The sequence below is a fragment of the Somniosus microcephalus genome, chromosome 4 (assembly GCF_052327205.1).
Source record: "Somniosus microcephalus isolate GS21.2 chromosome 4, FLI_Smic_1.0, whole genome shotgun sequence".
NCBI classification, from domain to species: Eukaryota; Metazoa; Chordata; class Chondrichthyes; order Squaliformes; family Somniosidae; genus Somniosus; species Somniosus microcephalus.
The window spans coordinates 259625360-259653172 of record NC_140990.1 but is presented as its reverse complement, the minus strand read 5'-3'; the positions used below and the strand labels follow the sequence as shown (position 1 = coordinate 259653172).

Below are 27813 nucleotides of genomic sequence, written 5' to 3'. Positions count from 1 at the left end.
GCCACGCCACGTTAGCGAGGCGGGCAATCGGGCTGAAGGGCTTGGAGGGTTCGAGATGTCCGGTGTTCAGGTGAGTGATGGGTGCATGAGTTCAGAGGTAAGTGTGTTTGGTGTGTGTAAAGTGTTTAAAGAAGTTTTACTTACATTTACTTACCTTTACAGCCTTCCTTCCTTCAGGTCTCGGGAGTCCCTCATCTCACCGGCACAGAAAGCAGAATGGCCGCGAGCTGTCAAAAGTTGCAGCATTCAGCTTTCTGTTCTGGAGAGATCTCTAAATCAGCCTGAGAGGAAGGAATTAACTTGGAGTACAGATTGTCAGTGTTTGACAGCTTCAAAGAGCTGTCAAATGCTGATATTTCATCTGTCAAAAGCTTTTGACAGATGAAATGTCAATCTGTGATGTCACCTGTTGCCGGATGGCCCTTAATTGGCCTGCTGAGCCCGCTGGGTGGGCTCAACAAGGTCAATCAAGTGAAAATTGCGTGGGTTGGCCACAACTCGATGGAGGCGGGACTACAACCCCGAAAGTTGTAGTACCGCCTCCTACACGCCTCCTCAATCAAAATCCAGCCCCATGCCTCTGGATTACTAGTCCTGTAACATAACCACTGCTACCGTACCCACTATGTGAACTACATGCAGGGGCTAATGGGGAAATTGGCATTTTTGCAATTTTCATCAAGCAATTTTTCACAAATATAATGTATGCCACAGCTAGATTTCCAAATTTGTCATTTGTAGTGGTTAATTAGCAATTTAGCTACTTGAGAAATGTAGAAAGGATTACAGGTGCACGGTAACCGAGTAGTACTTTGCTATTCCCACTAACAAAACTGCAATCACAAAACAAAAACCAAATCATCATACATTAGGTTGTCTCAGTTGGCAGCACTCTAACCTCCAACACAAGGATTGTTGGTTCAATCTTTAATCTAGGATTTAAGAGCAACAGGAACAGATGGTGGGACATCCGGACTATTGATCGAGGTATGAAAGAGAAATTTCTATCTTTTCATTAAAAACATTTTTTAAAACAGAAATTATGGAACTTTTTAAAACTTACCTGTGCTCAGGCAGAGAGGCTGTGACAGGGGATGTGTAGCTGTAGTAGGGTGTTGCGGAGGCTCTACAGCTCCATTTGGTGGTAGAGTTCCACCTGTAGGTGTGACAGGGGCCATGACAGCTCATTGCTCAGTTTGGAATGAGAATCCTACTTAGGGCCACCTACAGGCATGACAGGGAATGGTGACAACTGTTGACATATTACCATTGAACAATACCATAGGAAATGCTGGTACCCACTCACTCATCCTGCAAACCACCAGAATCGCATCCTGTGGATTTTCAGGGGCCCGTGTCTATTTTTCTTTTCATTATAGATGATGGAGATTCTTTAACGTATTGATGTCTACTGCGTTTCAAGAATATATAAATGCAAATAAAAATATCTAAATTCAGCCCACTTGTGGAACTCGCTACCACATGGAGTGGTTGAGGCGAATAGCATAGATGCATTTAAGAGGAAGCCAGATAAGCATACGAGGGAGAAAGGAATAGAGGGATATGTTAATAAGCTGAGATGAAATAAATAGAGTGGGAAGAGGCTCATGTGGAGCATAAACACCAGTTGGGCCGAATAGTCTGTTTCTATGCTGTAAATTCTATGTAATTCTATGTTTTTCAAGCCAGAACACCAATCAAGTACAAAACATGTCCTGGGACAAGCGTGTCAGGTCAGAACATTATTAGTGTTTTGCTTGAATTCACAGAATTAAAAAAAAAATCCTTATTTATTACCAGAAACAAGTTAATATTGATTACCAAGGAGAAAGAAAAATGCTTAAGATTCCTACCTCACCAAGTAAGTAGTAATGCCTTGGGATTTGGGAGTCAGGATAAATATTTTCCAAGTACCATGAGAAAGATTTACACTTCAGTCTTTCTCTCAGGCCTCTTCTGGCTGACACATCCCCATAATCCACTTTAACAACACCTGGAAGTACAAAGACACAGATTGTATAAATGTACTGGTGTTGGTTTAAAAAGTGTTACTGCAATGGAAAGCACATCTGTGTCCTACGACTATAACCTGTAATTAGGAAGACACAAAACCAGTCAAGTTAGGGAGGAATAAAATGAGTTGGAAACTTTAGTTTGAGACTAGTGGATCCACAGAACCCAAAATACAAAGATACAAAGAAATAAAAAGCAGATGTCCCCATTTGTAATGAGCTGGTACTGAACATAAAAAAAAATCACCTGGCATTATTCAAAGAAGAGCAGGGAGTTCTCTGGGTGTCTTGGCCAACATTCCTTCCTCACCCAACATCACCAAAGAAAAATCCAGTTTCACTGATCATTCATCTGATTAGCTGCTTGTGGAGGCTTGCTGTGAACAATTGGTTCCCACAGTTCCAATTTTTTGGTGAAATTTACTTTTTCCAGCCAGACTTAATTTGTTAGCTCAGCAATATAAGCTGAATTAAAACAAACCCATTTGGGGGTGATAATTTGAATCAACCAATAATTCGATTTAAGAGGTTCAAATTACGCAGCAAACTTTCAACAGGACATATTGGGCCGTATTTTGCAACCCCTAAGGGTGCGTACGAGGTGTGTATGCGTCCATAGGGGCCATGCGTGTTCCTGGTCTAGGCATGCGAAACGCATGCGCTAAAACCCGGCGCTTGCGATCTTGACAGATCCTCCGCATCCCCAGGAAATGGGTCTCTGCGAGTGGAGAGTTGCGCTATTTGCACAACTTCCGCCCGCTGAATGCCTGTCAAATTCTTACGCCTGGTAAAACCATGTGTAAGAGTTTTAAAAAATAGAAAAATAAAACTTTATCACTCATTTATAAATTAAAAATACTCTTCAATAAGGCAAGTTATTTTTAACCCTGTAAAAACACAATTTTTTAAAAATAAAATTTTTGTTTAAAATATTTAATTAAATGACATTTTAAATATATAATTAAAAATATATATATTTCATGTGTTGGTGTATTTTTTATGTATGAATAGGGATTCCCTTCTTATATTGGTTGGGCCAGCCCACATGATCCCGGGGTGCCTATGAACCGCCTGCGTCCCTGGGATACCGGGACCTCTGCCCGCAAGGACCAGGAGAGGCCGAGGATCGCAATCCTCCGTATCTCCTGGGCCACCAGGTACATTCGTAGATTTTTTGCAGGTCGGAGGCATCCGTCCGCAGGAAGCCTGCGATCGCAAATGTTGGCCCATTGTTTGCATGATTCAATTCGAATTAACAGATAATTTCAAATGGAAAGAAATGGACAACAGAGCAGATTGAACAATATTCAGCAATGGCAGTAGAAGGCAAAAGAGTCATATTGCAAAACCACTGAAGACAGCTAAAAGGCAGCAAAACAGAAGTTGCACATCTAGGTGTTATAGCACTAATTTGGTGTGAAGTGAAAAATCACAACATGGGAACAGATGATGCAATATACCAGCAAAGAAGTGTCAAATATAATAGGCTCATTCTAGTCCACCACAGTAATCTCAGTGAACTAAATGCAAAATACTGTAGTTGCAGGAAATCTGTGAATTGACTGTAGAAATTGCAGTATTGAAATTTTTTAAAAGATTGCATACCAACACGAGTAGGCCAATTTAGGTCCTTGAGCCTGTTCCACCATTCTGTTAGATCATGGTTGATCTGTACCTCAACTATATTTACCCACTTTTTCTCCATATCCCTTGAGATCCTTACCTAATAAAAATCTGTCAATTTCAATCTTGAAAATTTCAATTGACGCAGCATCCACAGCCTTTTGGGGGAAGTGAGTTCCAGATTTCCACTACCCTTTACGTAAAAAAAATGCTTCCTGATTTTACTCCTAAATGCCCTGGCTTTAATTTTTAGATTATGGCCCTTGTTCTGGATTCCCTCACCAGAGGAAATAATTTCCCTGACTTTTTTCTTATTGAATCCCTTTATCATTTTAACACCTCTGTTAGATCATCCCTCAACCTTCTAAAATCATTTTTTGCAATCTGTCCTAATAATTGAACTCTTTAATCCTCAGTATCATTCTGGTGAATCTGCGCTGTACTCCCTCCAAGGCCAATTCATCTTTCCTGAGATGCGATGCTCAAAACTGAACACAGTATTTCAGAGTAGATTGAACAGTACTTTGAAGATTGAAGAGTACTTCACTGAGTATTTTCCAGTTCTGATGAAAGGTCATCGACCTGAAACGTTAATTCTGTTGCTCTCTCCACAGATGCTGCCTGACCTGCTGAGTATTTCCATAATTTTCTGTTTTTATTTCAGATTTTCAGCATCTGCAGTATTTTGCTTTTGTATTTCAGATGGGGTCTGACCAAGGTTCTGTACAACTTTTGTATTCCAACCCCTTTGAGCTAAAGGTCAACATTACATTAGCCTTTACAACTTCCAGGTAAGTAACCTGTCATTTACATAATTAACAATGATGTTAGGTGGTCTGCACAGAGCGCGATTAAACAGAGTGGACTTGAACAGGGTGTTTTATTTGGGAAATTTGGAAAGAGTGGGAATTTCTGGTAAGTATTGGGTAAGTAGAAGCTATAAAAAGTGAAATTTAGTTTAAGATTTTGATTTCAACCTAGAATTTTAAAAACTGTAGTTAACAGACGCTGCATGCCAGTGGCAGTTAACTGTCATGTCAGTCAGTTGTAAGTGCTTGTCTTGAATAGGCGCGAATCATCAGGAGCAGGGGAACTGAGTCAATACTTGTAAATTGGGTGAGGCTCCTAGTATATAACATTTCTGCAGAGCACAGAGTGGTCTGCACAGAGCAGGATTAAACGGAGTGATTTGAACAGGAAGTTTTATTTGGAAATTTGGAAAGAGTGCGAATTTGGAGAAGAGGGGGAAGGAGTTGTAGCTTTTTGCCTACACTACTTGTAGTGCTTTGTGTTATAGGTAGATATTTAATTTCAGTACCCTTAACTTAATCTAGATCAAGTAGTCAAGAAACTACACTGTAAACTAAATTACCTAAATACAAATTTAATTAAATATAACAAGGTCATATAGGGATGGTAGTGCAGGTGGTGTGCCGCAACTGCAGCATGTGGGAGTTTGTGGAGAGCATTGTGATCCCAGACAACCCCATTTACAGTAAGTGCCTGCATCTTGAGGAACTTCAGCTCAGAGTTTTTGAGCTGGAGTCTGAGGTGCAGACATTGTGGGGCATCAGGGATGGGGAGAGTTACCTGGACACTTTGATCCAGGAGGCAGTCACACCCCTTAGGTTAGGTAGTGGTACAGGTCTGGTTAGTGGTTAAGGTCAGGAGGGTGCGACTGCAACTCAGGCAGGTAAGGGGACCCAAGGTGCAGTGCTTGAGGAGCCTCAGCCCTTGTCAAACATGTATGAGGTTCCTGCTGCCTGTGTGGATGAGGGAAAAGCCTGCAGGATGGATGAGCAAGCTGACCATTGTACCATGGTGCAGGAGGCCATTCAAATGGGGGGAGTGAAAGGGAATGTAGTTGTGGTAGGGGACAGTATAGTCAGGGGGATAGATACTGTTCTCTGCAGCCGCGACCGAGAGTTCTGAAGGTTGTGTTGCCTGCCTGGTGCCTGGGCTAAAGACATTTCCTCGTGGCTGCAGAAGAACTTGGAGTGGGAAGGGGAGGATCCAGCTGTCGTGGTCCACGTAGGAACCAATGACATAGATAGAACTAGGAATTAAGTTCTGTTGAGCGAGTTTGAGGAGCTAGAATCCAAATTAAAAAGCAGAACCTCAAAGATAATAATCTCTGGATTGTTTCCTGAGCCACGCGCAAACTGGCACAGGGACAAACAGATTAGAGGTTTAAATGCGTGGCTCAAAGAGTGGTATGGGAGGAAGGGGTTTTAGTTCATGGGGCACTGGCACCAGTATTGGGAAAAGAGGGAGCTTTTCCTTTGGGACGGGCTCCACTTAAACCAGGCTGGGACCAGTGTCCTGGTGAACCGAATAACTAGGGCAGTAGACAGGGCTTTAAACTAATGGAGGGGGTTGGGAGGATTCAGGGAAGAGTAAATTTAAAAGCAGCGAGAAAAATGTCACGGCTCTAGAACAGAGTAGAGTTTTGGGTAAAAATAAGCAGTGTGGGTCAGGAAGGGACAGAGAGAGTAACAAAGGTAATAAGTCATCAGTGACAAATAGAATTAAGTCAAAGCTAAAGGCAATATCTGAATGCGCAAAGCATTCTCAACAAAATCTACATATAGACTGGGCAAACCAAATTTGCAGTAATAGTGTGGAGGACGAATTCATGGAATGTATGCAAGATAGTTTTCTAGATCAGTCTGTTGAGGAACCAACTAGGGAACAGGCTATTTTAGATCTAGTATTGTGCAATGAGAAAGGGTTAATTAATAACCTTGTAGTAAAGGGGCCTTTGGGGAAGAGTGACCATAATATGATAGAATTTTATATTCAGTTTTTTGAAAGTGATTTTGTTAAATCTGAAACTAGGGTCTTAAATTTAAACAAAGCAAACTACGTAGGTATTAGGGGCGAGTTGGCTATGGTAAATTGAGAAACTACATTAAAATGTATGACGGTAGACAAGCAATGGCTAGCATTTAAAGAATTAATACATAATTTACAACAAATATACATTCCTTTAAGGCACAAAAATCCCACAGGAAAAGTGGTCCAATCATGGCGAACAAGAGAAGTTAAATATAGTATTAGATCAAAGGAAGAGGCTTATAATGTTGTCAAAAAGAGTAGTAAGCCTGAGGATTGGGAGGATTTTAGAATTCAGCAAAGGAGGACCAAGAAATTGATAAAGAAAGGGAAAATAGAATATGAGAGTAAACTAGCGAGAGACATAAAAACAGACTGTTAAAGCTTCTATAGCTATGTAAAAAGGAAAAGATTAGCAAAAGTAAATGTGGGTCCCTTACAGGCTGAGACAGGAGAAATTAGAATGGGGAAATAAGGAAACGGCAAAGAAATTAAACAAGTACTTTGTGTCTGTCTTCACGGAAGAAGACGCAAAAAACTTTCTGAAAATAGTGGAGAACCAAGGCTCTAGCGAGAAATAGTAAAAAAAAAATAATAATGGAGAAATTAATGGGACTGAAAGCCGATAAACCCCCTGGACCCGATGGCTTACATCCTAGGGTTTTGAAAGAGGAGGCTGTAGAGATAGTGGATGCAACGATTGTGATTTTCCAAAATTGCATAGATTCTGGAACGGTTCCAGTGGATTGGAAGGTAGTAAATGTAACCCCACTATTTAAGAAAGGAGGGATAGAGAAAATGGGGAACTACAGACCAGTTAGCCTGACATCAGTAGTAGGAAAAATGCTAGAATCTATTATTAAGGATGTGGTCGTCGTCGTACGTGTCTTCATACTGTTCCCTTTAGGGAACTGTATGAAATGGTGGAAGGATTTCTGGCCGCAATTAACGCTCCTTCCGTGACCGTAACCATCTTCGTACCAGCCATTAGGGTAGTTAGTCCTATGGTGGGAGGGTTTTATGGGCTCCCACAACCCATACGAGGGGGGGGCCACCCACACCCACGGACGCAAGTATCCCGCTGGATGTCAACCCAGAATTTAAAGCCGGAGCTCCGATTCCACTTGCCGGGACTGTCTGGAGCGGGGTTCGAAACCCTACGCCTTCTGGCCCAGCGGCGGGGATGCTACCGCTACGCCAAAGGCCCACTCCTAAGGACGTGGTAACAGGGCACTTAGAAAATAAGAAGATTGGCAAGAGTCAACACGGATTTATGAAAGCAAAATCGTGTTTGACAAATCTGTGACAGTATTTTGAGATTGTAACTGGTAGAATAGATAAAAGGGAACCAGTAGATGTGGTGTATTTGGATTTTCAGAAGGCATTCGATAAGGTGCCACACAAGAGGTTATTAAACAAAATTAGGGCTCATGGGATTGGGGTAATATACTAGCATGGATTGAGGATTGGTTAATGGACAGAAAACAGAGAGTAGGAAAAAACGGGTCATTTTCGGGTTGGCAGGCTATAGCTAGTGGGGTACCGCAAGGATCAGTGCTTGAGCGTCAGCTATTCACAATCTACAGCAATGATTTAAATGAGGGGACCAAATGTAATGGGGTCGATTTTGTCGAACCTGTCGGGAAGAAGGCGGGACTTCCCCTTTCGGGTTTCTGACCCGCCTACCTCTACATCCAGCCAATCCACGCGATTTTCCCTTGATTGACCTTGTCAAGCCCGCCCAGCGGGCTCAGCAGGCCAATTAAGGGCCACCTGGCAACAGCTGACGTCACAGACTGAAATTTCATCTGTCAAGATTTCTGACAGATGAAATATCAGTGTCTCACAGCTGTTTGAAGCTGTGAAATACTGACACTCTGATTTCTAAGCTGAGTCCTTCTACGCAGACTCAGTTAGAAATCTCAGCAGCACTCAAAGCTGCAGGCTGTCACTTTTGACAGATCGCAGCCATTCAGCTTTAAGTTCCGGCTGACTGATGCGCTCCCGACGCCTACAGGAAGAAAGGCTGTTAAGGTAAGTAAAGGTAAGTAAAAGTTCTTTACACACTTTAGACACACTTAGCTTTACACTCATGCACCCATCACTCACCTGAGCGCCGACATCGCGACCTCTCCAACTCATTCAACCCGACGGCCCACCGCTCCAACCTGGCGTGGTTTGGAGCCATCAGGAAACCCACACGAAACCCCTCAAAATGGGGATTAGGCTAAAAACTGCCTGTTAACTACCTGTTAACAGGCAGTTAATTGGCACTAATCCCTTCCCGCCTGGTTTCGGCGGGTCCCAGTGCGGGGCGGGTACCCGCCGCCCCTGAAACTTACGTGGGGCGGGGTTTTGGGCGGGATGGTGGCGGGACCCCCAAGGTCGGGATTCCCCCCCCCCCCCACATGCCTGAAACCCCGCCTGATGGTTCCCTGAAAATCTAGCCCAATATATCCAAGTTTGCTGATGATACAAAGCTGGGTGGGAATGTAATTGTAAGGAGGATGCAAGGAGGCTTCAAGGGGATATAGACATGCTAAGTGAGTGGGCAAGAACATGGCAAATGGAATATAATGTGGAGAAATGTGAAGTTATCCATTTGGGTAGGAAAAATAGAAAAGCAGAGTATTTTTTAAATGGTGAGAGATTGGGAAATGTTGGTGTTCAGAGGGACATGGGTGTTCAGAGGGACCTGGGTGTCCTTCTACACGAATCAATGAAAGTTAACATGCAGGTACATCAAGCAATTAGGAAACCAAATGATATTTTGGCCTTTATTACAAGTGGATTTGCGTATAAGAGTAAAGACATCTTACTGCAATTATATAGAGCCCTGCTGAGACCATACCTGGAGTAGTGTGTACAGTTTTGTTCTCCTTACCTAAGGAAGATATACTTGCCATAGAAGGAGTGCAACGAAGGTTCACCAGACTGGTTCCTGGGATGGGGGGATTGCCCTATGAGGAGAGATTGAGTAGACTAGGCCTATATTCTCTAGAGTTTAGAAGAATGAGAGGTGATCTCATTGAAACATACAAAATTCTTACAGGGCTCGACAGGGTAGATGCAGGGAGGATGTTTCCCCTGGCTGGGGGGTCTAGAACTAGGGGGTCACAGTCTCAGAATAAGAGGTTGGCCATTTAGGACTGAGATGAGGAGAAATTTCTTCACTCAGAGGGTGGTGAAACTTTGGAATTCTCTACCCCAGAGGGCTGTGGAGGCTCAGTCATTGAGTATATTCAAGACAGAGATCGATAGATTTTTGAATATTATGGGAATCAAGGGATATGGGTTTAGTACAGGAAAGTGGAGTTAAGGTAGAAGATCAGCCATGATCTTACTGAATGGCAGAGCAGGCTCGAAGGGCCAAATGGCCTACTCCTGCTCCTATTTCTTATGTTCTTAATGAAGGCCAGAGGTGGGAAACTCAGACATACTGGCCCCGACATTAGCTCGGAGTGACTGGGGTGGATGTCTTGCAGTCAGGTCAGGTCCTGCCAAATTTAACTGCAGGAGCTGAGGAAGGGGAGGGGGGATGGGGGGGGGCAGTGCGTGGAAGCAGGTAAGCTGGGTCTAGAAAGTGAGTAGAAAGTCACTTACCTGCTGGATCCAGCAGTCCTCGTCTTCCTTTAGCTGCCGTGTTTCCTAAGGCCCAGGAAATCCAACCGACTAGGGTTAAATTTAAAAGGGACATTAAATTTGAGGCACGCAGCCTCATTGTAATATTTAAATGACCAAACCGCCTCCTGCGAGTGGGTTGATTGCCCACCCCTCATCCCGCTTCCGTTAAAACCGGAAGTAGGCAGGTAGGGTTCAGGTTTGAGTTTGAGATTTTTACATTTTAACATCCCACCTGACCCAAACCCACCCGTTTTGGGGGTTAAAATTTCCCTCACCAAGTTAAAATGGATGAACAGTACTAAAACAGTAAGGAGAAGAATAACAATGGTGGAATTTATTATGTGACTAATTTACATAGGATTGATTGTAGTTAGGGGCTTTAATGAGGCCCATACATGCTATGGGTGTAGCCTCCAATACCAATACATGTCTTTGGACTTTACAAATCCCCTGTTCAGTTGGTGCACTGGCAGAATGTGCGAGTATGTTCAATGAGTACACCATTGCAAAATTGGCCCTATAGACTACAACAAACCAAGATCTTCTGTATTTCAATTCCGCAACATCAGGAAAAAGTAGATCGGAATGAAATACAAATAGTGCACTTACACTGTCATTTCACTTTGTAAGAGCTGCTCTGGAAATACCATGAGTTTCTAGTAACTCAGCCCTTACATCATGTGATGAAACCTCCCAGAATATGCCCGACTAGAGTTAGCAATGCTAGGGCCATATCTGGGAGATTTCTTGGGCTACTCTGGGAACTCTGCCCTTATAAGGCCTCAATGGTACTCTCCAACGAAGAGCCAGCACGACTTCTGTTTAGGTGTGCGAGAAGCCTTAAACCCTTAGCAGGCAAAGGTAATCAATCTCAGAGAAAGGATCAATTACCTTATTTTAGAGGAGTTCTAGCTGCTGCTGGAGCTGAAGATTTTCATTTGCTGAATTTTCCTTTCGCCAGGAAATGCCTCGGATCACATAAAGCGCAGCGGCAATGGGCCTCTTCACCTTTCAAGGGCAGATCGAGGCAGGTGCCGCTGAAGCATCTCGCAAGTGCCGGCAGCCCTCTCGGCCATTATAATGACCATTTCCCCGCAACTTGGGAATGGAGTCTGTGTCCACCAGCACGGGTGAACAAACGTTCCCACTCTGCCACATTTGTGCTTCCAGGCCTATATTATCCAAGATATTCTAATATGGTTTAATTTCATTTGAATTAACTAAAGTTGTACATTTCTTTGCAGTTCAACTGAATCCTGGATAACAGTAACATACTGAAACTCATACATATTCATTATACTTCTGTATTTTCATGTTTTAAGTGGGAAAGCATTAGTTTCATTAGTCACGAAACATGAAAAGTAACCAATGCTTAATACATCAGAACTGAATCATTATTTCATTCGTTAATTACAAACAAGAAAGCAGAACATTCAGAATTAAGATTGCAATGGGTTTCATCTCCACTCTACGAAACAAACTGAACTAGGTTTCCATTTGGCACTGTCTTTATATATTACTGTAGTAACGCTCAAAGGAGGTTAAAAATTTAGATCTCAACAGTCCGCCAGTATGCACTTGGATACGTACTTTAAAGAATGCTGCTCAAATCCTATATATTGCAAGAAGATAGAACTTTGAAACCTAAAACAACAGTGAGCTGCTGGTTGGAAAACTGCAGGCCTATGATGTTGCATCCTCTCTTTCAAATGCTTGTAATGCTGCTCCTTGCTTCTGCTGCACAGGCACACCTGCTGTTTCTGTTGCTTATGCTCCTTCATTGCTGCTGCTCTGGCTCTTCTGCTGTTCCCCTGGCCCAACGACCTCTGTCCCAACCTCTGATCTCCACACAGACCCTGAACTCATTAATATCATAAGAGACCCCAGTTTTTCTGATCTCCACATGACCTTGTTACCTCCAAGCTCCTGGGAAATAATGATTCCTCTGTAGCCAGTGTTCTGCTGCACTACAGGTCCTTTCCTCACCAAATTCTCCTCCTTGCACTCTCCCCATCCATACCAACATCTTTGCCCTCTACACCACGCTCAACTATACCCCAACTCCCTCTTGCATTCAAACTTCCTCCAACTCCTGCAAAAAAGATTTACAAGAATGATACCAGAACCGCAAGGTTATACACTTTGATAAGAAAAATAAGGAGGTCACGTATTACTTGGAAAATAAGAATCAAATGGGGTAGAGGAGCAAAGGGATCTGGGAGTACAAATACATAAATCACTACAAGTTGTGACACAGGTCAAGAAGGCCATAACAAAAGTAAACCAAGCACTAGGGTTTATTTTTAGAGGGATAGAATTGAAAAGTAGAAAAGTTATGCTCAACTTATACAGGAAACTTTCTGATATCCGGCACTGACGGGACCGAGCTGGTGTCGTACCATCAAAAGTGCCGGACATACCAGCGTTAATGTTGAAACATACAGAACTGAAAAGCTCCGTGTGAATCAACAAACCCTGTTGCTTAGCAACAGCTTCAAAACAGTTGGCTGCAGCTGCAGTCTCTAGCTGAAGCTGTTGCTATAGCTACAGACCTTGCAGTGCCTGACTGGGGGAAAAAAAGCAACGAGAACTAAAAAAACTTATAGAAAATGGCTCCTGATTTTTGCCGTTAGATCGAGTATTCCGGACATATAACCTCCGGATAAACCAACGTTTCCTGTATTGAGCTTTGGTTGGACCACACTTGGAGTAGTGTGTGCAGTTCTGGTCACCATATTATAAAAAGAGTATAGAGGCACTGGAGAGGGTGCACAGAAGATTTACAAGGATGACACCAGAATTACGAGGGTATACCTATCAGGAAAGGATGAACAGGCTGGGTCTCTTTTCTCTTGAAAAGAGAGGGCTGAGTGGTGACCCAATAGAGGTCTTTAAAATTATAAAAGGTTTTGATAGAGTAGACACAGACAGTGTGTTTCCACTTGTGGTGAAGAGCAAAACTAAAGGCTATCAGTATAAGATAGTCACCAAGAAATCAAAGAGAATTCAGAAGGAACTCCTTTACCCAGAGAGTAGTGAGAATGTGGAACTCGCTACCACAGGGAGTAGTTGAGGTGAATAGTATAGATGCATTTAAGGGGAAGCTGGATAAGCATATGAGGGAGAAGGGAATAGAGAGTTATGCAGATAAAGTTAGATGAGGAAGGATGGGGGGGATGGAGGCTCAAGTGGAGCATAAACACTGACATGGACTAGCTGGGCCGAATGGCCTGTTTCTGTGCTATATATTCTATTTAATCCTATGTAACTCTAGTTGGTGATGACAATGATGCCTCCATTAATCCCCAGCAAAATTTCTCACCCTTCTTCCCATTAGATTTTCCATAGCCTCAAGTCCACAGGCCATAAACTTGTGTACAACTGACCTGGCTATCCATCATCAAAAGTGGCTTGTCCACATTAACTTCGAGTGTTGCTCGCTTTTCACAGCCAAATTCTTATATGACTCTGAGATTACTCTGGGCAGTTGGAACAAATCCAAACTTCCCTTCACAACTAACCATCTCCTCTGATCTTTCCCACTGCACTCTCCATCTTTACTTCGAACGCCAAATGTGAAGAGATTGTGGACTTCTTGATTGTCTAAAATCAAGATAATCTGTTTTGCTGCTTATTGTCTCCTCTGACCCCTTCCCTCTTCTGAGTCACAGTACTCCTCTGACTGAGGCTGCAGCTCCCTTACTCCATAATTTCCCCGATTTCACCTCCAGCCCTTGCTAAACTTACCTTGCCCATGAAGCCTACCACCTGCTTCCTCAGCCCCATCCCAACTCCTAATCACTCATAATCATTAGCTTTATACTTACCGACTTCATCAACTTGTTCCTATTGTCTGCCACAAACCTATATCATTTAAAAGCATCGTCCTCACCCTCATCCTCAAAAAAATCTCTGTATCCACTTGAACTGCTACTCCATCTTCTACTTTCCTTTGTTTTGTAAAGTACTGGACTGGATCATTGCCTTGCAATTAGGCTCCTGCCTCTCCTGCCATTCCTTGTTTTAGTCCCTCTGGTCAGGCTTCCACAGCACTGAGAATACACCAGTGAAGCCACAAGCAACAACCTGTGTGACTATGACAATGGTTCCACTGTCCTTCCTCAACCTCTCCGCTGCCTTTGCCACTATTGACAACACCATCATCTTTCAATGTCTCTATCCATAGTCCACCTTCATGACACCACTGTTTCCTACTTCATTATAGGCATTATATCAGCTCCAATTAATTCTCTGATGCCCACACGGGCAGCTGTGATATACCCCAGTGCTCCTTAGTCTCCTCCTCTTCATCATTTATATGCTTAGAGACGTTATCCAGAAGGACAAAGTCAGCTTCCATATGCATGCCACTGATACTCATCTCTATCTCCCTGCCTCCTCTATTGAGCCCAAGGCTGTTGCTACTCTCTCCAAATGTCTGTCTAAAATTAAAGCCTGGATGAGCCAAAATTTCCTTTAGCTAGGTGTCAGCACAACTGAAGCTATCTTCTTTGACTCCTACCAGCACCTATGTATCACTGATCTTGACTCCATCAATGCTGTCTGCCGTTAACCCTGGCTGCCACTTCAGGTTAAGAACAGGATTACAAAACTTGGTGTGTTGCTCCACTCAAAGTTCAGCTTCCTCCTCCACATTCATTGAGTTATCAAGACTTTTTTTTAATTCCATGATATTGTCCACCTCCACCTCTACTCTTACCTCTCCCCCTCTGCTGCTGAAACCCTTATTCCACCTTTATTATCTCAAAGTTACCCTGTCTCCACCCTCCACAAACTACAACTTGCAAAAGGTCACGGCTCACATCATTGCCCACATCCTCATCACCCCTGTCCTCTGAAGCTCCATACTTCACCAGTTCCCTGTGCCCAGTAAACTTTATAATATCTTCACCTTTGCTTTCAAATCCAGTGATCTCCTCCAGCCATATGGTCCTGCACACAGCTCCCGTTCATCTGATACTGACTATCGTCATTCTTTGCTTCCTTCACTCCAGTATCAGTGGCTATTCATTCAGCTACTATGTTCTGCCCTCTGGAATTCTCTCTGCAACACTGCTGTCTTGGCGCAACTCTGCGCGCCTTCAAAAGTCTCAGTAAGGCAACCTTACTTTCATCTTGCATCCTTCTTTTTCCACCTTGTGCTCTGTGTCTAGATATACAGTCAAGACAGGGAGTGATGTGACAGAGGTGCTGGGGAGAGAATTCCAGAGGTCAGAGCATAGTAATTTTCCTCTTGCAATATAACACATAACTTCATACATGTAAAGTTTCTAGAAATGGACATAAGCACTGCTACTTCAGCCTCGCAATTGCAAACGTAATCTCTGTTGCCATACTAACAAAACCCTTCCCCTTGGGTGGTTTAAGTAACAACAATCAATTCCACAATGCTTGGAAAGTCCACATTCATCAAAGAAAATTGAAATTTCAAATGTTACTAATTTATATATTATATTATATATTTTTCATACTGTTCGCTTTCAATGTTTATGGTAAATATACAGGCAAAATTAGGAGTTAGAGATTTATAACCCAATAATAAATCTCAAGCAATGAAATCATACGTTAGTTATGGTCAATGCCATAATTAGGGTATAATAAAGCAACCTATCACTCATCATCTATTATAAATTATTAAAAAAATTAAGCATGAACTATATTGGCCCATAGTTGACAATAACAAAAAAAACTTGCATTTATATAGCATCCTTAACGTAGTAAAACATCCCAAGGCACTTCACAGGAGCATAATAAAACAAAACTTGACACTCAGCCACATAAGGAGATATTAGGGCAAAGAAGTCAGTTTTAAGGAGCGTCTTAAAGGAGGAAAGAGAGGCAAAGGGGTTTAGGGAGGGAATTCCCGAGCTTAGGGCCTCGGCAGTGAAGGTACGGCTACCAATGGCTGAGCGATTAAAATCAGGGATGCTGAAGCCAGAATTAGAGGAGCGCAGATGTCTCGGGGGGGGGTTATGGGGCTGAAGGAGATTACAGAGATATGGAGGGGTGAGGCCATGGAGGGTTTTGAAAACAAGGATGAGAATTTTAAAATCGAGGGTTTGTTTAACTGGGAGCCAATGTAGGTCAGCGAGCACAGGACTTGGTGCAAGTAAGGACACAGGAAGCAGAGTTTTGGATGACCTCAAGTTTACGTAGGGTAGAACATGGGAGACCAGCCAGGAGTGCATTGGAATAGTCAACTCTAGAGGTAACAAAGGAATGGATGGGGGTTTCAGCAGCAGATGAGCTGAGGCAGGGGTGGAGTCAGGCAATGTTCCAGAGGTGGAAATAGGCGGTCTTAGTAATGACGCGGAGATGTGGTCGGAAGCTCATTTTAGGGTCATATATGACACCAAGGTTGCAAATAGTCTGGTTCAGCCTCAGGCAGATGTTAGGGAGAGGGATGGAGTTGGTGGCTAGGGAAGTTTGTGGCGGGGACTGAATACAATGGCTTTGGTTTTCCCAATATTTCGTTGAAGGAAATTTCTGCTCATCCAGTGCTGGATGTCGGACAAGCAGTCTAACAATTTAAAGGCAGTGGAGGGGTCGAAAGAAGTGGTGGTGAGGTAGAGCTGGGTGTTGTCAGCGTACATGTGGAAACTGATACAGGTAGACTATCCTTTATCCGAAAACCTCGGGACCAGCCGAGTTTCGGATAAAGGAGAATTTCGGATTTCGGAAGGTGGGTCGGCGGGGGGTCGTGCGCACGACTTACGCTGACGCTCAGCGTAAGTCAGTCGGGGTCGGCAGGGGTCGGGGCCGGCGGGGTACGCGGGGGGGGTCGGCGGTTGTCGGGGCTGGCGGGGTCCGCGGGGGGGGGTCGGCGGTTGTCGGGGCTGGCGGTTGTCGGGGCTGGCGGGGTCCGCGGGGGGGTCGGCGGTTGTCGGGGCTGGCGGGGTCGGCGGTTGTCGGGGCCGGCGGGGTTCGCGGTTGTCGGGGCTGGCGGGGTCGGCGGTTGTCGGGGCTGGCGGGGTCGGCGGTTGTCGGGGCTGGCGGGGTCGGCGGGGGGGTCGTGCGCACGACTTACCCTTTATCCGAACTTCCGCAACCGGAACCCTCTAAAAACTGAAGGTTTTTTCGTTCAGCGTAAGTCGTACGCACGACTTACGCTGAACGAAAAAACCTTCGGTTTTTAGAGGGTTTCGGTTTTCGGAAGTCCGGATAAAGGGTAGTCTACCTGTACTGTGTTTTTGGATGATGTCGCTGAGGGGCAACATGTAGATGAGAAGTAGGAGGGGACCAAGGATAGATCCTTGGGGGACACCAGAGGTAATGATGTGGGAGTGGGAAGAGAAGCCATTGCAGGTGATTCTCTGGCTACAATTAGATAGATAAGAATGGAACCAGGCAAGTGCAGTCCCACCCAGCTGGACGATGGTGGAGAGGCGATGGAGGAGGATGGTGTGGTCAACCGTGTCAAAGGCTGCAGACAGATCAGGGAGGATGAGGAGGGATAGTTTACCTTTGTCACAGTCACATAGGATGTCATTTGTGAATTTGATAAGAGCCGTTTCGGTACTGTGGCAGGGTTGGAAACCTGATTGGAGGGATTCAAACATGGAGTTCTGTGAAAGATGTGCACGGATTTGGGAGGCGACAACACGTTCAAGGACTTTGGGGTCAAGGGTTGGTTTTTTGAAGAGGGGTGATGACGGCAAATGTGAAGGAGAGGGGGACAGTGCCTGAGGAAAGAGAACCATTAACAATATCAGCTAACATGGGAAACAGAAAAGCAAGTTGGGTGGTCAGCAGTTTAGTGGGAAATGGATTGAGGGAGCAGGAAGTGGGTCTCATGGGCAAGATGAGCTTGGAGAGGGCATGACGGGAGATCGGAGAGAAACTGGAGAAAGATGCAAGTTCAGGACTAGGGCAGGGGAGCATCTTAGAGGAAGTTTGGCCTGGTGGGCTAGGAGAAGGAAGGGAGTGGCAGAGGCAGCTGATCGGATGATCTCAATTTTAGAGACAAAGAAGTCCATGAGCACCTTGCACTTGTTGTTGGAGGTGAGGATGGAGGAGATTGGGGAGAGTGTGAAACTCCTTTCATCTCCAAAAACAGCATCTATCTTTTTACCTCCATGAAATACAAAAATATTTCATGGAGATGATAGCTTCTATTTATGCCACACATCATCATATCTCATTAGGAGTGAATACCAAAGTTAGTGAATTAACTTTATTTTAAAGCACAAATGAAGGGCATTTGGAGCTCACAATTACTAATAAGATTATCTGTACGCATTGGGATCTAGATCCTGATAGAAACAAAAGTGTGTAGTTAAAATAATTCTCAAACACCAGGCATTACTCTCAAAGTGTTAACGATGTGCGGTCAGCCACTCGATCCCTCACCCGGGCAGCCTGGTCCATTTCCTATTCTCATTACAATACATGTGCCGAGCTACATGCCCCAAATAGGCGTACGGATACAGTTCTCCGGCTCCAGACTGGTGCAATAACGGGTGGCCTGGAAGTTGACCTAGCTGCTCTTCCTGGCCCCACCAAAATTATTTTAGTACTTATTTTCTCCCGCTTTACTGCCAGATTACACTGAGCAAAGCGTCCACGGTGGTGGCTCTGCCCCCAGTGGGGCATTCGGTTGGCATCGGAGCCCTACGTACATCGTAGGAACCCAGCTCACATGAATCCAAGAGGCTCCTGTTTTATTCAGGTGGGCTCCTCAGCTGCCCATGAAAACACCAGAGGGCATATGGCAGTGGACGGGAAGCGAGGTGGTAACTCCATTGGTATGATTTTAAATCCGCATGGTTTCGACCGGGCCGCTCAGCTTCAGCTGGCGTGGATGCAGCCTCGGAACCGGCTGCCACCGAAAAGGTACATTTTGATTTTGTTTTCAATTCATGTGGAGTCAGGAGCAGCAGGACTGTTCCCCTAGCTCCACAGCACTCGTGCCGCAATCAGCCCCCTCTCCCTCTCCCGATACCGACCTGAGGGACTGCTGCTGGCAAGGCAGGCGGACCGAAATTCATTCCTGCAGAATCATCTCTGCGCTGGAACAGGTAAGCCCGATCAAAACTGGGCCTCATTTTAAATTAGACCGACAAGCAGCGGACGCATGCTGTACTTCCCCAGGCAGCTCGCCAGCAAAGCGGACATCAATCTTGGATCGCTGTGACGCTGGTAGCAGCCCTCGGATAGGTTCTGGGAGGGGTGAAGGAGGTGTTCGGAAGTGGGGGTGGGGGGTAGTGGGAGACAATTGGGACTGCCGTGGAGCACTCTTGCAAGGGGCAGGTTAATAGGTTTTAGGCCCCTTGACTGGGTAAATTAAGAGTCTAACACCAGTTTTAAATGTCTGCCCGGGACGCCTAAAAAATGGGGCCCATGAATTTATCAGTGGGGCCAACGCTTGCGCAGTTTCGTTGCAGGCCATCCCACTGCTAAATTGATATGCTTTCCCCCCGTTTTAAGCCCAAAAGAGGCGCAATGCCTATGAGTTTCTACCCATATATCTCCTACAATTCAGAAGCTGTACCTTTCTGTAATTTGCCTTTGTAGCGTAGCATGGGTCATCAGATTAACGACTACACTATTTGCAGTAAACTGTATTGGTCTCGTGCTACAATCCCACTCTCTTTAGATTGTTAAAATATCAAACACAATTACAGGTTTTATGGATAAAAGCAACTAAAAATATTGATTTGTATTTTAATGAAAATGTGAAGCAGAAAACAATTGAAGTTCTATTGATATAATGTACCACAGAAATACAATGAGTAAAGTGCAAAATGGATTTACTGGTCTTTTGAAGAACAAATTTTAGAAAATAACACAGTCTCTAAATTGTCACATTCTGCCCATCTTGAACCTCTTGACTCTTTCAATCTCAGCACTAACTGGACTTGAATCATGATGTGCATAATGCGAACCTCATGTTATGAAATTCTCTTCATCTGAAATCACCAATCATTCCTTTTCCAGCCAGAGAATGACTCATTAGCATATAAGGTGGATTTCCAGAGAAACAAAGTTAGGAGCTTAAAGATGTTATGATTCAAAAATACCAATGGCTTACAAAAATATTCAGTTTTTTAAATTCATTTATGGGATGTGGGCATCGCTGGCAAGGCCAGCATTTATTGCCCATCCCGAATTGCCCTTGAGAAGGTGGTGGTGAGCTGCCTTCTTGAACCGCTGCAGTCCGTGTGGTGAAGGTACTCCCACAGTGCTGTTAGGGAGGGAGTTCCAGGACTTTAGCTCAGCGACGATGAAGGATTGGTGATATACTTCTAAGTCAGGATGGTGTGTGACTTGGAGGGGAACTTGGAGGTGGTGGTGTTCCCATGTGCCTGTTGCCCTTGTCCTCCTACAGTAGTGAGCCACAAGCCACTATCCATCTTAATCTAAACGTGTGGAGTCAGATTTTCGCTATCTTTTGCTCATGAATTGTGGGTTTACAGGGTCCAATGGACTTCAATTTTGAGCAATTACAAAAGAAAGGTATATAGGAAAGAGCATCACATGGAGGCTGCAGGCAACAGTCTGAGCATTACACTCCTGGGACTCCGAACTCAAATGTATGTCAAGTTATTTCAAGCTTATTTAAGTAACACCATAAGTCATCACACAGAAATGTTCATTAGTGACGCATTTGTTCCAACTATTAAGAGTACATTGTCATTACATAATAAATTGCTTGTCATCTGGCAGATATGTGTGATAGTTCCGTGCCAAGTATAGCACCGCTGATGTGAAAATCGCACTGAATTCTTAACTGCTCTACAGTGATAAGTAGAAAGCATTAAAAAATATATATATTCTGCACTTTTCAAGTTTAAAGTCCATGACACAGTAGCTAAGTTACTTCAAATCCCTGGGGCCGAAAACCTGGGGCTGAGATTGGCGGGGTCAGGACAGCTCACTCCATTATTTGGTGCATGTACCACTAGGGAAATTAAAATCAGGCAGTTTCTATAATGCCCAAGCAGTGAAGATGAAAACTACCCCCAAGACCTCAAACAGTGCAGCACTCCCTCAGTATTACACTCGAGTATCAACTTAGATTATATTTAAATTCTGGAGTGGGACTTGAGCCTACAATCTGCTGACTCACGCATCAGATAGAGGGCAAAAAAAGTAGAAATTAACACCACAGCAGATGTGTCTCTAAAAGACAATACATCGTCCACTACATATAGTGGGCTGATCGCATTAACACCAAACGTGAGGACTGTATCTTAAATTTGGAAAAGCACTTGTGTCTGCAATACCACCAACTTTCACCAGATGGAAATGTAAACCTTTTGTAAAACTTACACTCTGCATTATCATTTAAAGTTTAAAATTATCTTTGATACATATTCACAAGTTATCCACCAGATTCAAAACTATTTTCTCAAAGTTTTAGCAGTAAAATTGTACAGAACTGTTGCCTATTTTAGGACAAGGGGTGAGGTAGGTATACTTATCCTAAAATTACTGGAGTCACTTGTTGCACATCTCAATTGTTAACTGTGAAAACTTAAAAAAGATCCTTTGATGCTCTAGATGATAAATCAAATTTAAAGTAATGAAAATTTTAGTAGCTTGTTTAAAGAGTGGATTCAACTCTAGAGCCTGTAGGCAATGGTCAGAGCACAAGAAGCTCTTTGCTCAGGAAAACAATGATATAGGATATTCCACATTGAAGTCAAGCCCAGGGATTTCCTAGGAGCTGCTGCCGTAACTTTGCGAGAATTGTGGTGGAAATCCTGTTTACACGTGTAAATGAGGTCTCTACAGTACTTCCGGCAAAGTTATGATGATGGAGCCGGAGCACCTCTGAGGAAATTCTCAGCCTAAGTTTTAATCAAAGCACTTATAACATACCAAAGCTAATAATAAGTGATTAGTTCAATCTTCTCTCTCCTACCAATCCACTTGTCACTCTGTTTCTCTCCAATTGTGCCCTTAATGAATCTTTCTTCGCCCGGTTGTGTTGCAGTGTACCAAAATCTTTTCTTCCCATTGGTTCTGTTATCCTACCTCTTCAGCTCTGTTGCTTTCTTCCACTTTACTTTAGCCCTTTCCCCTCCACCCAACCATACAGGTATTTCAGAATCTCTTACCATTCTCTTATCCCTTGTTCCAACTAAGGAATTAGGTGCTTAAAGAAGGTGAGTTAATCACACAGTTCTACTCTGAGCATCCCATTAGAACACTTAAGATACTGCATACATACAGGGTAAAGGTGGAAATCACTTTCACTATTATCTAACTATTCAATTCTATCCAGCTGCAAGGTACTTGTATGGTCTGTAATATTTTCCTCAGATAGGTACAGTTAAATTAGAGGATCTGATGCATATACCATAGGCAACAATAAGTATGTATTTACATACCTACTTACAATCTACAAAACAACTCCTCTGCAATGGCAGCACTTTTTCCAATGTTTATAAGTTAGGGGCTGAATTTCTGCTCTGGGCGGACTGGCAGTGTCAGCATATTTGCCCGGTGCAGTTGGCCCAGCCCCAGCACTGAGGGGACTTCCCAGGTTATTTTGCTGCCACCATAGTGCTAGTACACTGCCAGCATGTTTTGCACCCTGCGCTGGGAGGAGCAATATTTCCTGGGCATGAGCATGAATGTGAATATACAGCTCCTTAGATCAAAATCTGCACTCCCTGTTGGCTTCAAATTGTTGAATTCTGCTTTTTCTTGTTTGTATTGTGCTAAGAGAAGCCAGGAGTTTGCCAATTCACAGTCGGGAGGCAGCAGAGCTCCCTTTTCTAAAAACAGTTCTGCGTGTCATGCCACGTTTGAGTGTGAGAGCCACACTCGTCAGCAAATTGCAGGCAGGGCTGCCTTGGAAGAAGTGGTCGACCAGCTGAATGGAATATCTGTAGTATAGAGGTCACCCTCCCATATGAATAAGAAATTCAATTTCCTGGTGAATTTTTCACAGATCTATCTTTAACTTATCTCTTAACGTTCAGAAATGACATGCCTGAAACACACACTTTGCCCTGAACCATCTGCATACTCAAAATGAGATGCTTTTTTTTATATATATCCCCTTGTCCTTCTATCACAAACACAAGGCAACTTATTTCATGCACGACACACCTTTCACCCTCACAGGAAACTTTCACTGATGGTGACTAGGGCCATTAAAAACTTCCCCAATGCCCACTTGCATATAGATGTTCTTTAAGAACATAAGAACATAAGAAATAGGAGCAGGAATAGGCCAATCGGCCCCTCGAGCCTGCTCCGCCATTCAATAAGATCATGGCTGATCTGATCCTAACCGCCAATCCACTATCACAGAACCATCTCCTGAATCTAACAGAATTAGACACACGAAATAAGAGCAGGATCAGGCTACACGGCCCCTGGGCCCGCTCCGCTACCCACAGGGCCATGACCATTCCGAACCTAGACTCATGTCCAAATTCCTGCCCACTCCCCGTAACCCTTAATTCCCTTTACTTCTAGGAAACTGTCTATTTCTGTTTTAAATTTATGTAATGATGTAGCTTCTACAACTTTTTGGGGCAGCATATTCCATGGACCTACCACCCTGAGTGAAGTAGTTCCTCCTCATCTCAGTTTTGAAAGAGCAGCCCCTTATTCTAAGACTATGCCCCCTAGTTCTAGTTTCACCCATCATCGGGAACATCCTCCCCGCATCCACCCGATCCAACCCCTTCACAATCTTATATGTTTCAATAAGATCGCCTCTCATTCTTCTGAACTCCAATGAGTAGAGTCCCAATCTACTCAACCTCTCCTCATATGTCCATCCCCTCATCCCTGGGATTAACCGAGTGAACCTTCTTTGTACTGACTCGAGAGCAAGTATGTCCTTTCTTAAGTATGGACACCAAAACTGTACGCAGTATTCCAGGTGCGGTCTCACCAATACCTTGTACAACTGAAGCAATACCTCCCTATTTTTATATTCTATCCCCCTAGCAATGAAAGCCAACATTCCATTGGACTTCTTAATCACTTGCTGCACCTGCATACTAACCTTTTGAGTTTCGTGCACCAGGACCCCCAGATCCCTTTGTACTTCAGTACTTTCCAGTTTCTTGCCATTAAGATAATAACTTGCTCTACGATTTTTCCTGCCAAAGTGCATAACCTCACACTTTCCAGTATTGTATTCCATCTGCCAAATCTCTGCCCACTTACTTAGCCTGTCTATGTCCCCTTGCAGGTTTTTTATGTCCTCCTCACTCACTACTTTCCCTCCCATCTTAGTATCATCTGCAAACCTTGATATGTTACACTCGGTCCCCTCCTCCAAATCGTTAATATAGATTGTAAAGAGTTGGGGACCCAGCACTGACCCCTGTGGAACACCACTAGTTACTGATTGCCAGTCTGAGAATGAACCATTTATCCCAACTCTTTGCCTTCTGTTAGATAGCCAATCCTCTATCCATGCCAGAATATTACCCCCAATCCCGTGATTTTTTATCTTAAGCAATAATCTTTTGTGTGGCACCTTGTCAAATGCCTTTTGGAAGTCTAAATACACTACGTCCACTGGTTCCCCTTTATCCACCCTATATGTTACTTCCTCAAAGAACTCCAGCAAATTTGTCAAACATGACTTCCCCTTCATAAAACCATGCTGACTTTGTCCTATTAAATTATGATTATCCAAATGTCCTGTTACTGTCTCCTTAATAATGGACTCCAAAATTTTACCTACCACAGATGTTAGGCTAACCGGTCTATAGTTTCCAGCCTTCTGTCTACTGCCCTTTTTAAATAAGGGTGTTACATTAGCAGTTTTCCAGTCTGCCGGGACCTTTGCCAAGTCCAGGGAGTTTTGGAAAATTATTACCAATGCATCCACAATCCCTACCGCCACTTCCCTCAAGACCCTAGGATGTAAGCCATCAGGTCCAGGTGATTTATCCGCCTTGAGTCCCATTATTTTACCGAGTACCACTTCCTTAGTGATTTTGATCGTGTTTAGCTCCTCCCCCCCCTTTAGCCCCCTGTTTGTCCAGTGTTGGGATATTCTTAGTGTATTGTTTTCACTCTTGTTTTGGGCACAACAGTGGCCAATTGAATAGATCTGAATAGGTTTCTGGGAACATTAGCAATTCATTGCTCTGTTAATGATTGCTGGCAAAGAAAACCCACAATAGAAGGGAGTGTTTGCAAATAGGAGGAGCCATTCCAAATTTCAAGACCTTGACACGCCATATAACAAGCAAGCTATTGTACGTTGCTTTTTTTTTTACAATCGTGCATTAAACATCACATTTCCCCGGAATTAAATTTATGTCAGAAAACCCAAATGATAGTCAATGGCCCAGAAATTCGGGTCGGGGGCTTCCCGTGGGTGCAAGCCTCCGACCTGCACTTGCCTTGTGCGCCGGCCGTTGAGCTGTGGGCCCGCGTCGAATTCCGATCCTGGCTACTCCAACTGCCGGCGCGCAGCGCTTGCGTATCCCAGGGGCGGTTAGTTCGATGCGTCCCCTGGGATCACGTGGGTCATGGAGAGCCAATGGTAGCAGGGAATGCATCTTTCATAAGTTTGACAGGAAGAGCTGTCAAACCTATAAATACTATAAGCCCCAAAACATCACTAAAACTTCAAATAATTTTTTTTTTTAAATCACATTTTTAAAATAACTATAAATTACAAGAAATAACTATTTTAAACAGTAACTTAAATTTTTGAAAAAATTAATTACATTTTCTAACGGGGCTAAAAATAAACTTACCTTTCTTTAAAGTATTTAAAAATAATAAACCTGTGGAAAAAATGTTTTAATTTTAATTAATTCACCACTTACCTTGTTAAAAGCAGGCCTTGCGCCTGCTTTTTAAAAGTGTAACTGCTGGAGACTTACCCTCCCGGAGAACCCCGCAAAAAAAATGTAAGTTCGATGCACACGCACTGCCTCTCCGGCACACGTGTTCGACCTCTGAACCCCTTCCTTTAAGGGAACGGAAGTGCCGGTTTCCCGCACATGCGCAGTGCATGCACGAAACCGCCACTTCTATTGGGCCTACGGGTGAGTACCCCATGCGTACTCACCCGTGGAGACCCGAATTTCTGGGCCATTATAAGGACTTGCAGTGATATCGTGGCCACTATTTGATCTGTGTTTTATCTCCATATCTCATCTTCCAACGAAAGGGATAGTACAGTATAAAATTTTAACTGGACTCCACCTGGTAAAAGATTTTATTGCGTGCAAACTCCAGGGTGAAGACAGCACTGTTTAATTGTAATCTCACTTCAGCTCTGAGCACTGGGCCAGGCTTCTTCAGGTGACTCAATATAGTAGAGATGTGATTGGATGTCAGGCTTGTATTACTGCTATAGTGTACCCATGAAGGATCCAAAGGAGCGGCGAGACATTTTCTGCTGTGATATGCTTGCTATTCTTCCTGTGTTAATAGATCCTGTCTTTTTCAAATGCATTAATTGGATTTTTTTTCAAACCATAGTTCTCCAGTACCGTTCTGATGGCTTCAACGCCACTCAGTGCAATTGTTTCAGGAATGCTGCAAAGTCAAATACAGTCGGCCATCAGAATTCCCATCCCATTTCTTTACAGTATTAACATTAAAAGGCTGGAGTTTGAAAGTTTCCTTTTACAGTCCCTTATTCCTGGCCCTGTCACTCCACTCCCTGCGTCCTCTTGTCTTGCTCCGAGTGCTGCAGCTTCTGCTGTAGGATGGCCTGAGTCAGCATGGCAGCCCCTGCGTTGCTTTGTCTGTGGCCTCTTTCCACCAGCAGGGCTAAACACGCTGGGAATGAGCTGGGGAGGAGGGTGGGAGTTGGAGGGTGCAGCTGTAGGATTTCTCGGAGGAGGGCTTCCACATTTACAAATTCCTGCTCACAGGTGGTGGGTTATAACAATTCTTAGTCAATGGCGGTTGATGCAGATTTATGATAATTTGACTCAGAAATGAGCTTCCGACCACATATGAGCGCCATCACTAAGACCTCCTACTTCCACCTCTGTAACATTGCCCGACTCAGCCCGTGCCTCAACTCGTCTACTGCTGAAACCCTCATACATGCCTTTGTTACCTCTAGACTTGACTATTCCCAATGCACTCCTGGTCGGACTCCCATCTTCCACCCACCATAAACTTAAGCTCATCCAAAACTTCGACAGACCTCCTAAACCCACAACTTACAAGACCTAGAAGGATATGGGCAGCAGGTGCATGGAAACACCACCACCTCCAAGTTCACTTCCAAATCACACACCATCCTGACTTGGAAATATAACGCCATTCCTTCATTGTCGCTGGGTCAAAATCCTGGAACTCCCGAACAGCACTGTGGGAGTACCTTCACCACACGGACTGCAGTGGATCAAGAAGGGGGCTCACCATCACCTTCTCAAGGGTATTAGGGATGGGCAATAAATGCTGGCCTAGCCAGCAACGCCCATATCCCGTGAATGAATAAAAAAAACTTTGCTGCCCATATTTTAACTCACACCAAGTCCCGTTCACACCTCACCCCTGTGCTCGCTGACCGACATTGGCTCCCAGTCTGGCAATTTCTCAATTTTAAAATTCTTATCCTTGTTTTCAAATCCATCCATGGCCTCATCCCTCCCTATCTTTGTAACCTCATCCAGCCCTACAACCCTCCGATATATCTGTGCCCCTCCAACTCTGGCCTCTTGCACATCCACGATTTTAATCACTCCACCACTGGCGGCCGTGACATCAGCTGCCGAGGACCTAAGCTCTGGAATTCCCT

General features: G+C 44.0%; 1 protein-coding gene across 3 annotated transcripts in view; it reads right to left on the bottom strand.

Moving 5' to 3' along the window:
* Positions 1-27813, bottom strand: part of galnt13 (polypeptide N-acetylgalactosaminyltransferase 13) — a 685563-nt gene that overhangs the window by 107014 nt on the left and 550736 nt on the right. For all 3 annotated transcript variants that reach the window (XM_085986310.1, XM_085986311.1, XM_085986312.1), the window contains exon 9: positions 1854-1993. In XM_085986310.1, coding sequence (XP_085842436.1) covers positions 1854-1993 — 140 coding nt within the window. The remainder of the gene's footprint in view (positions 1-1853; positions 1994-27813) is intronic.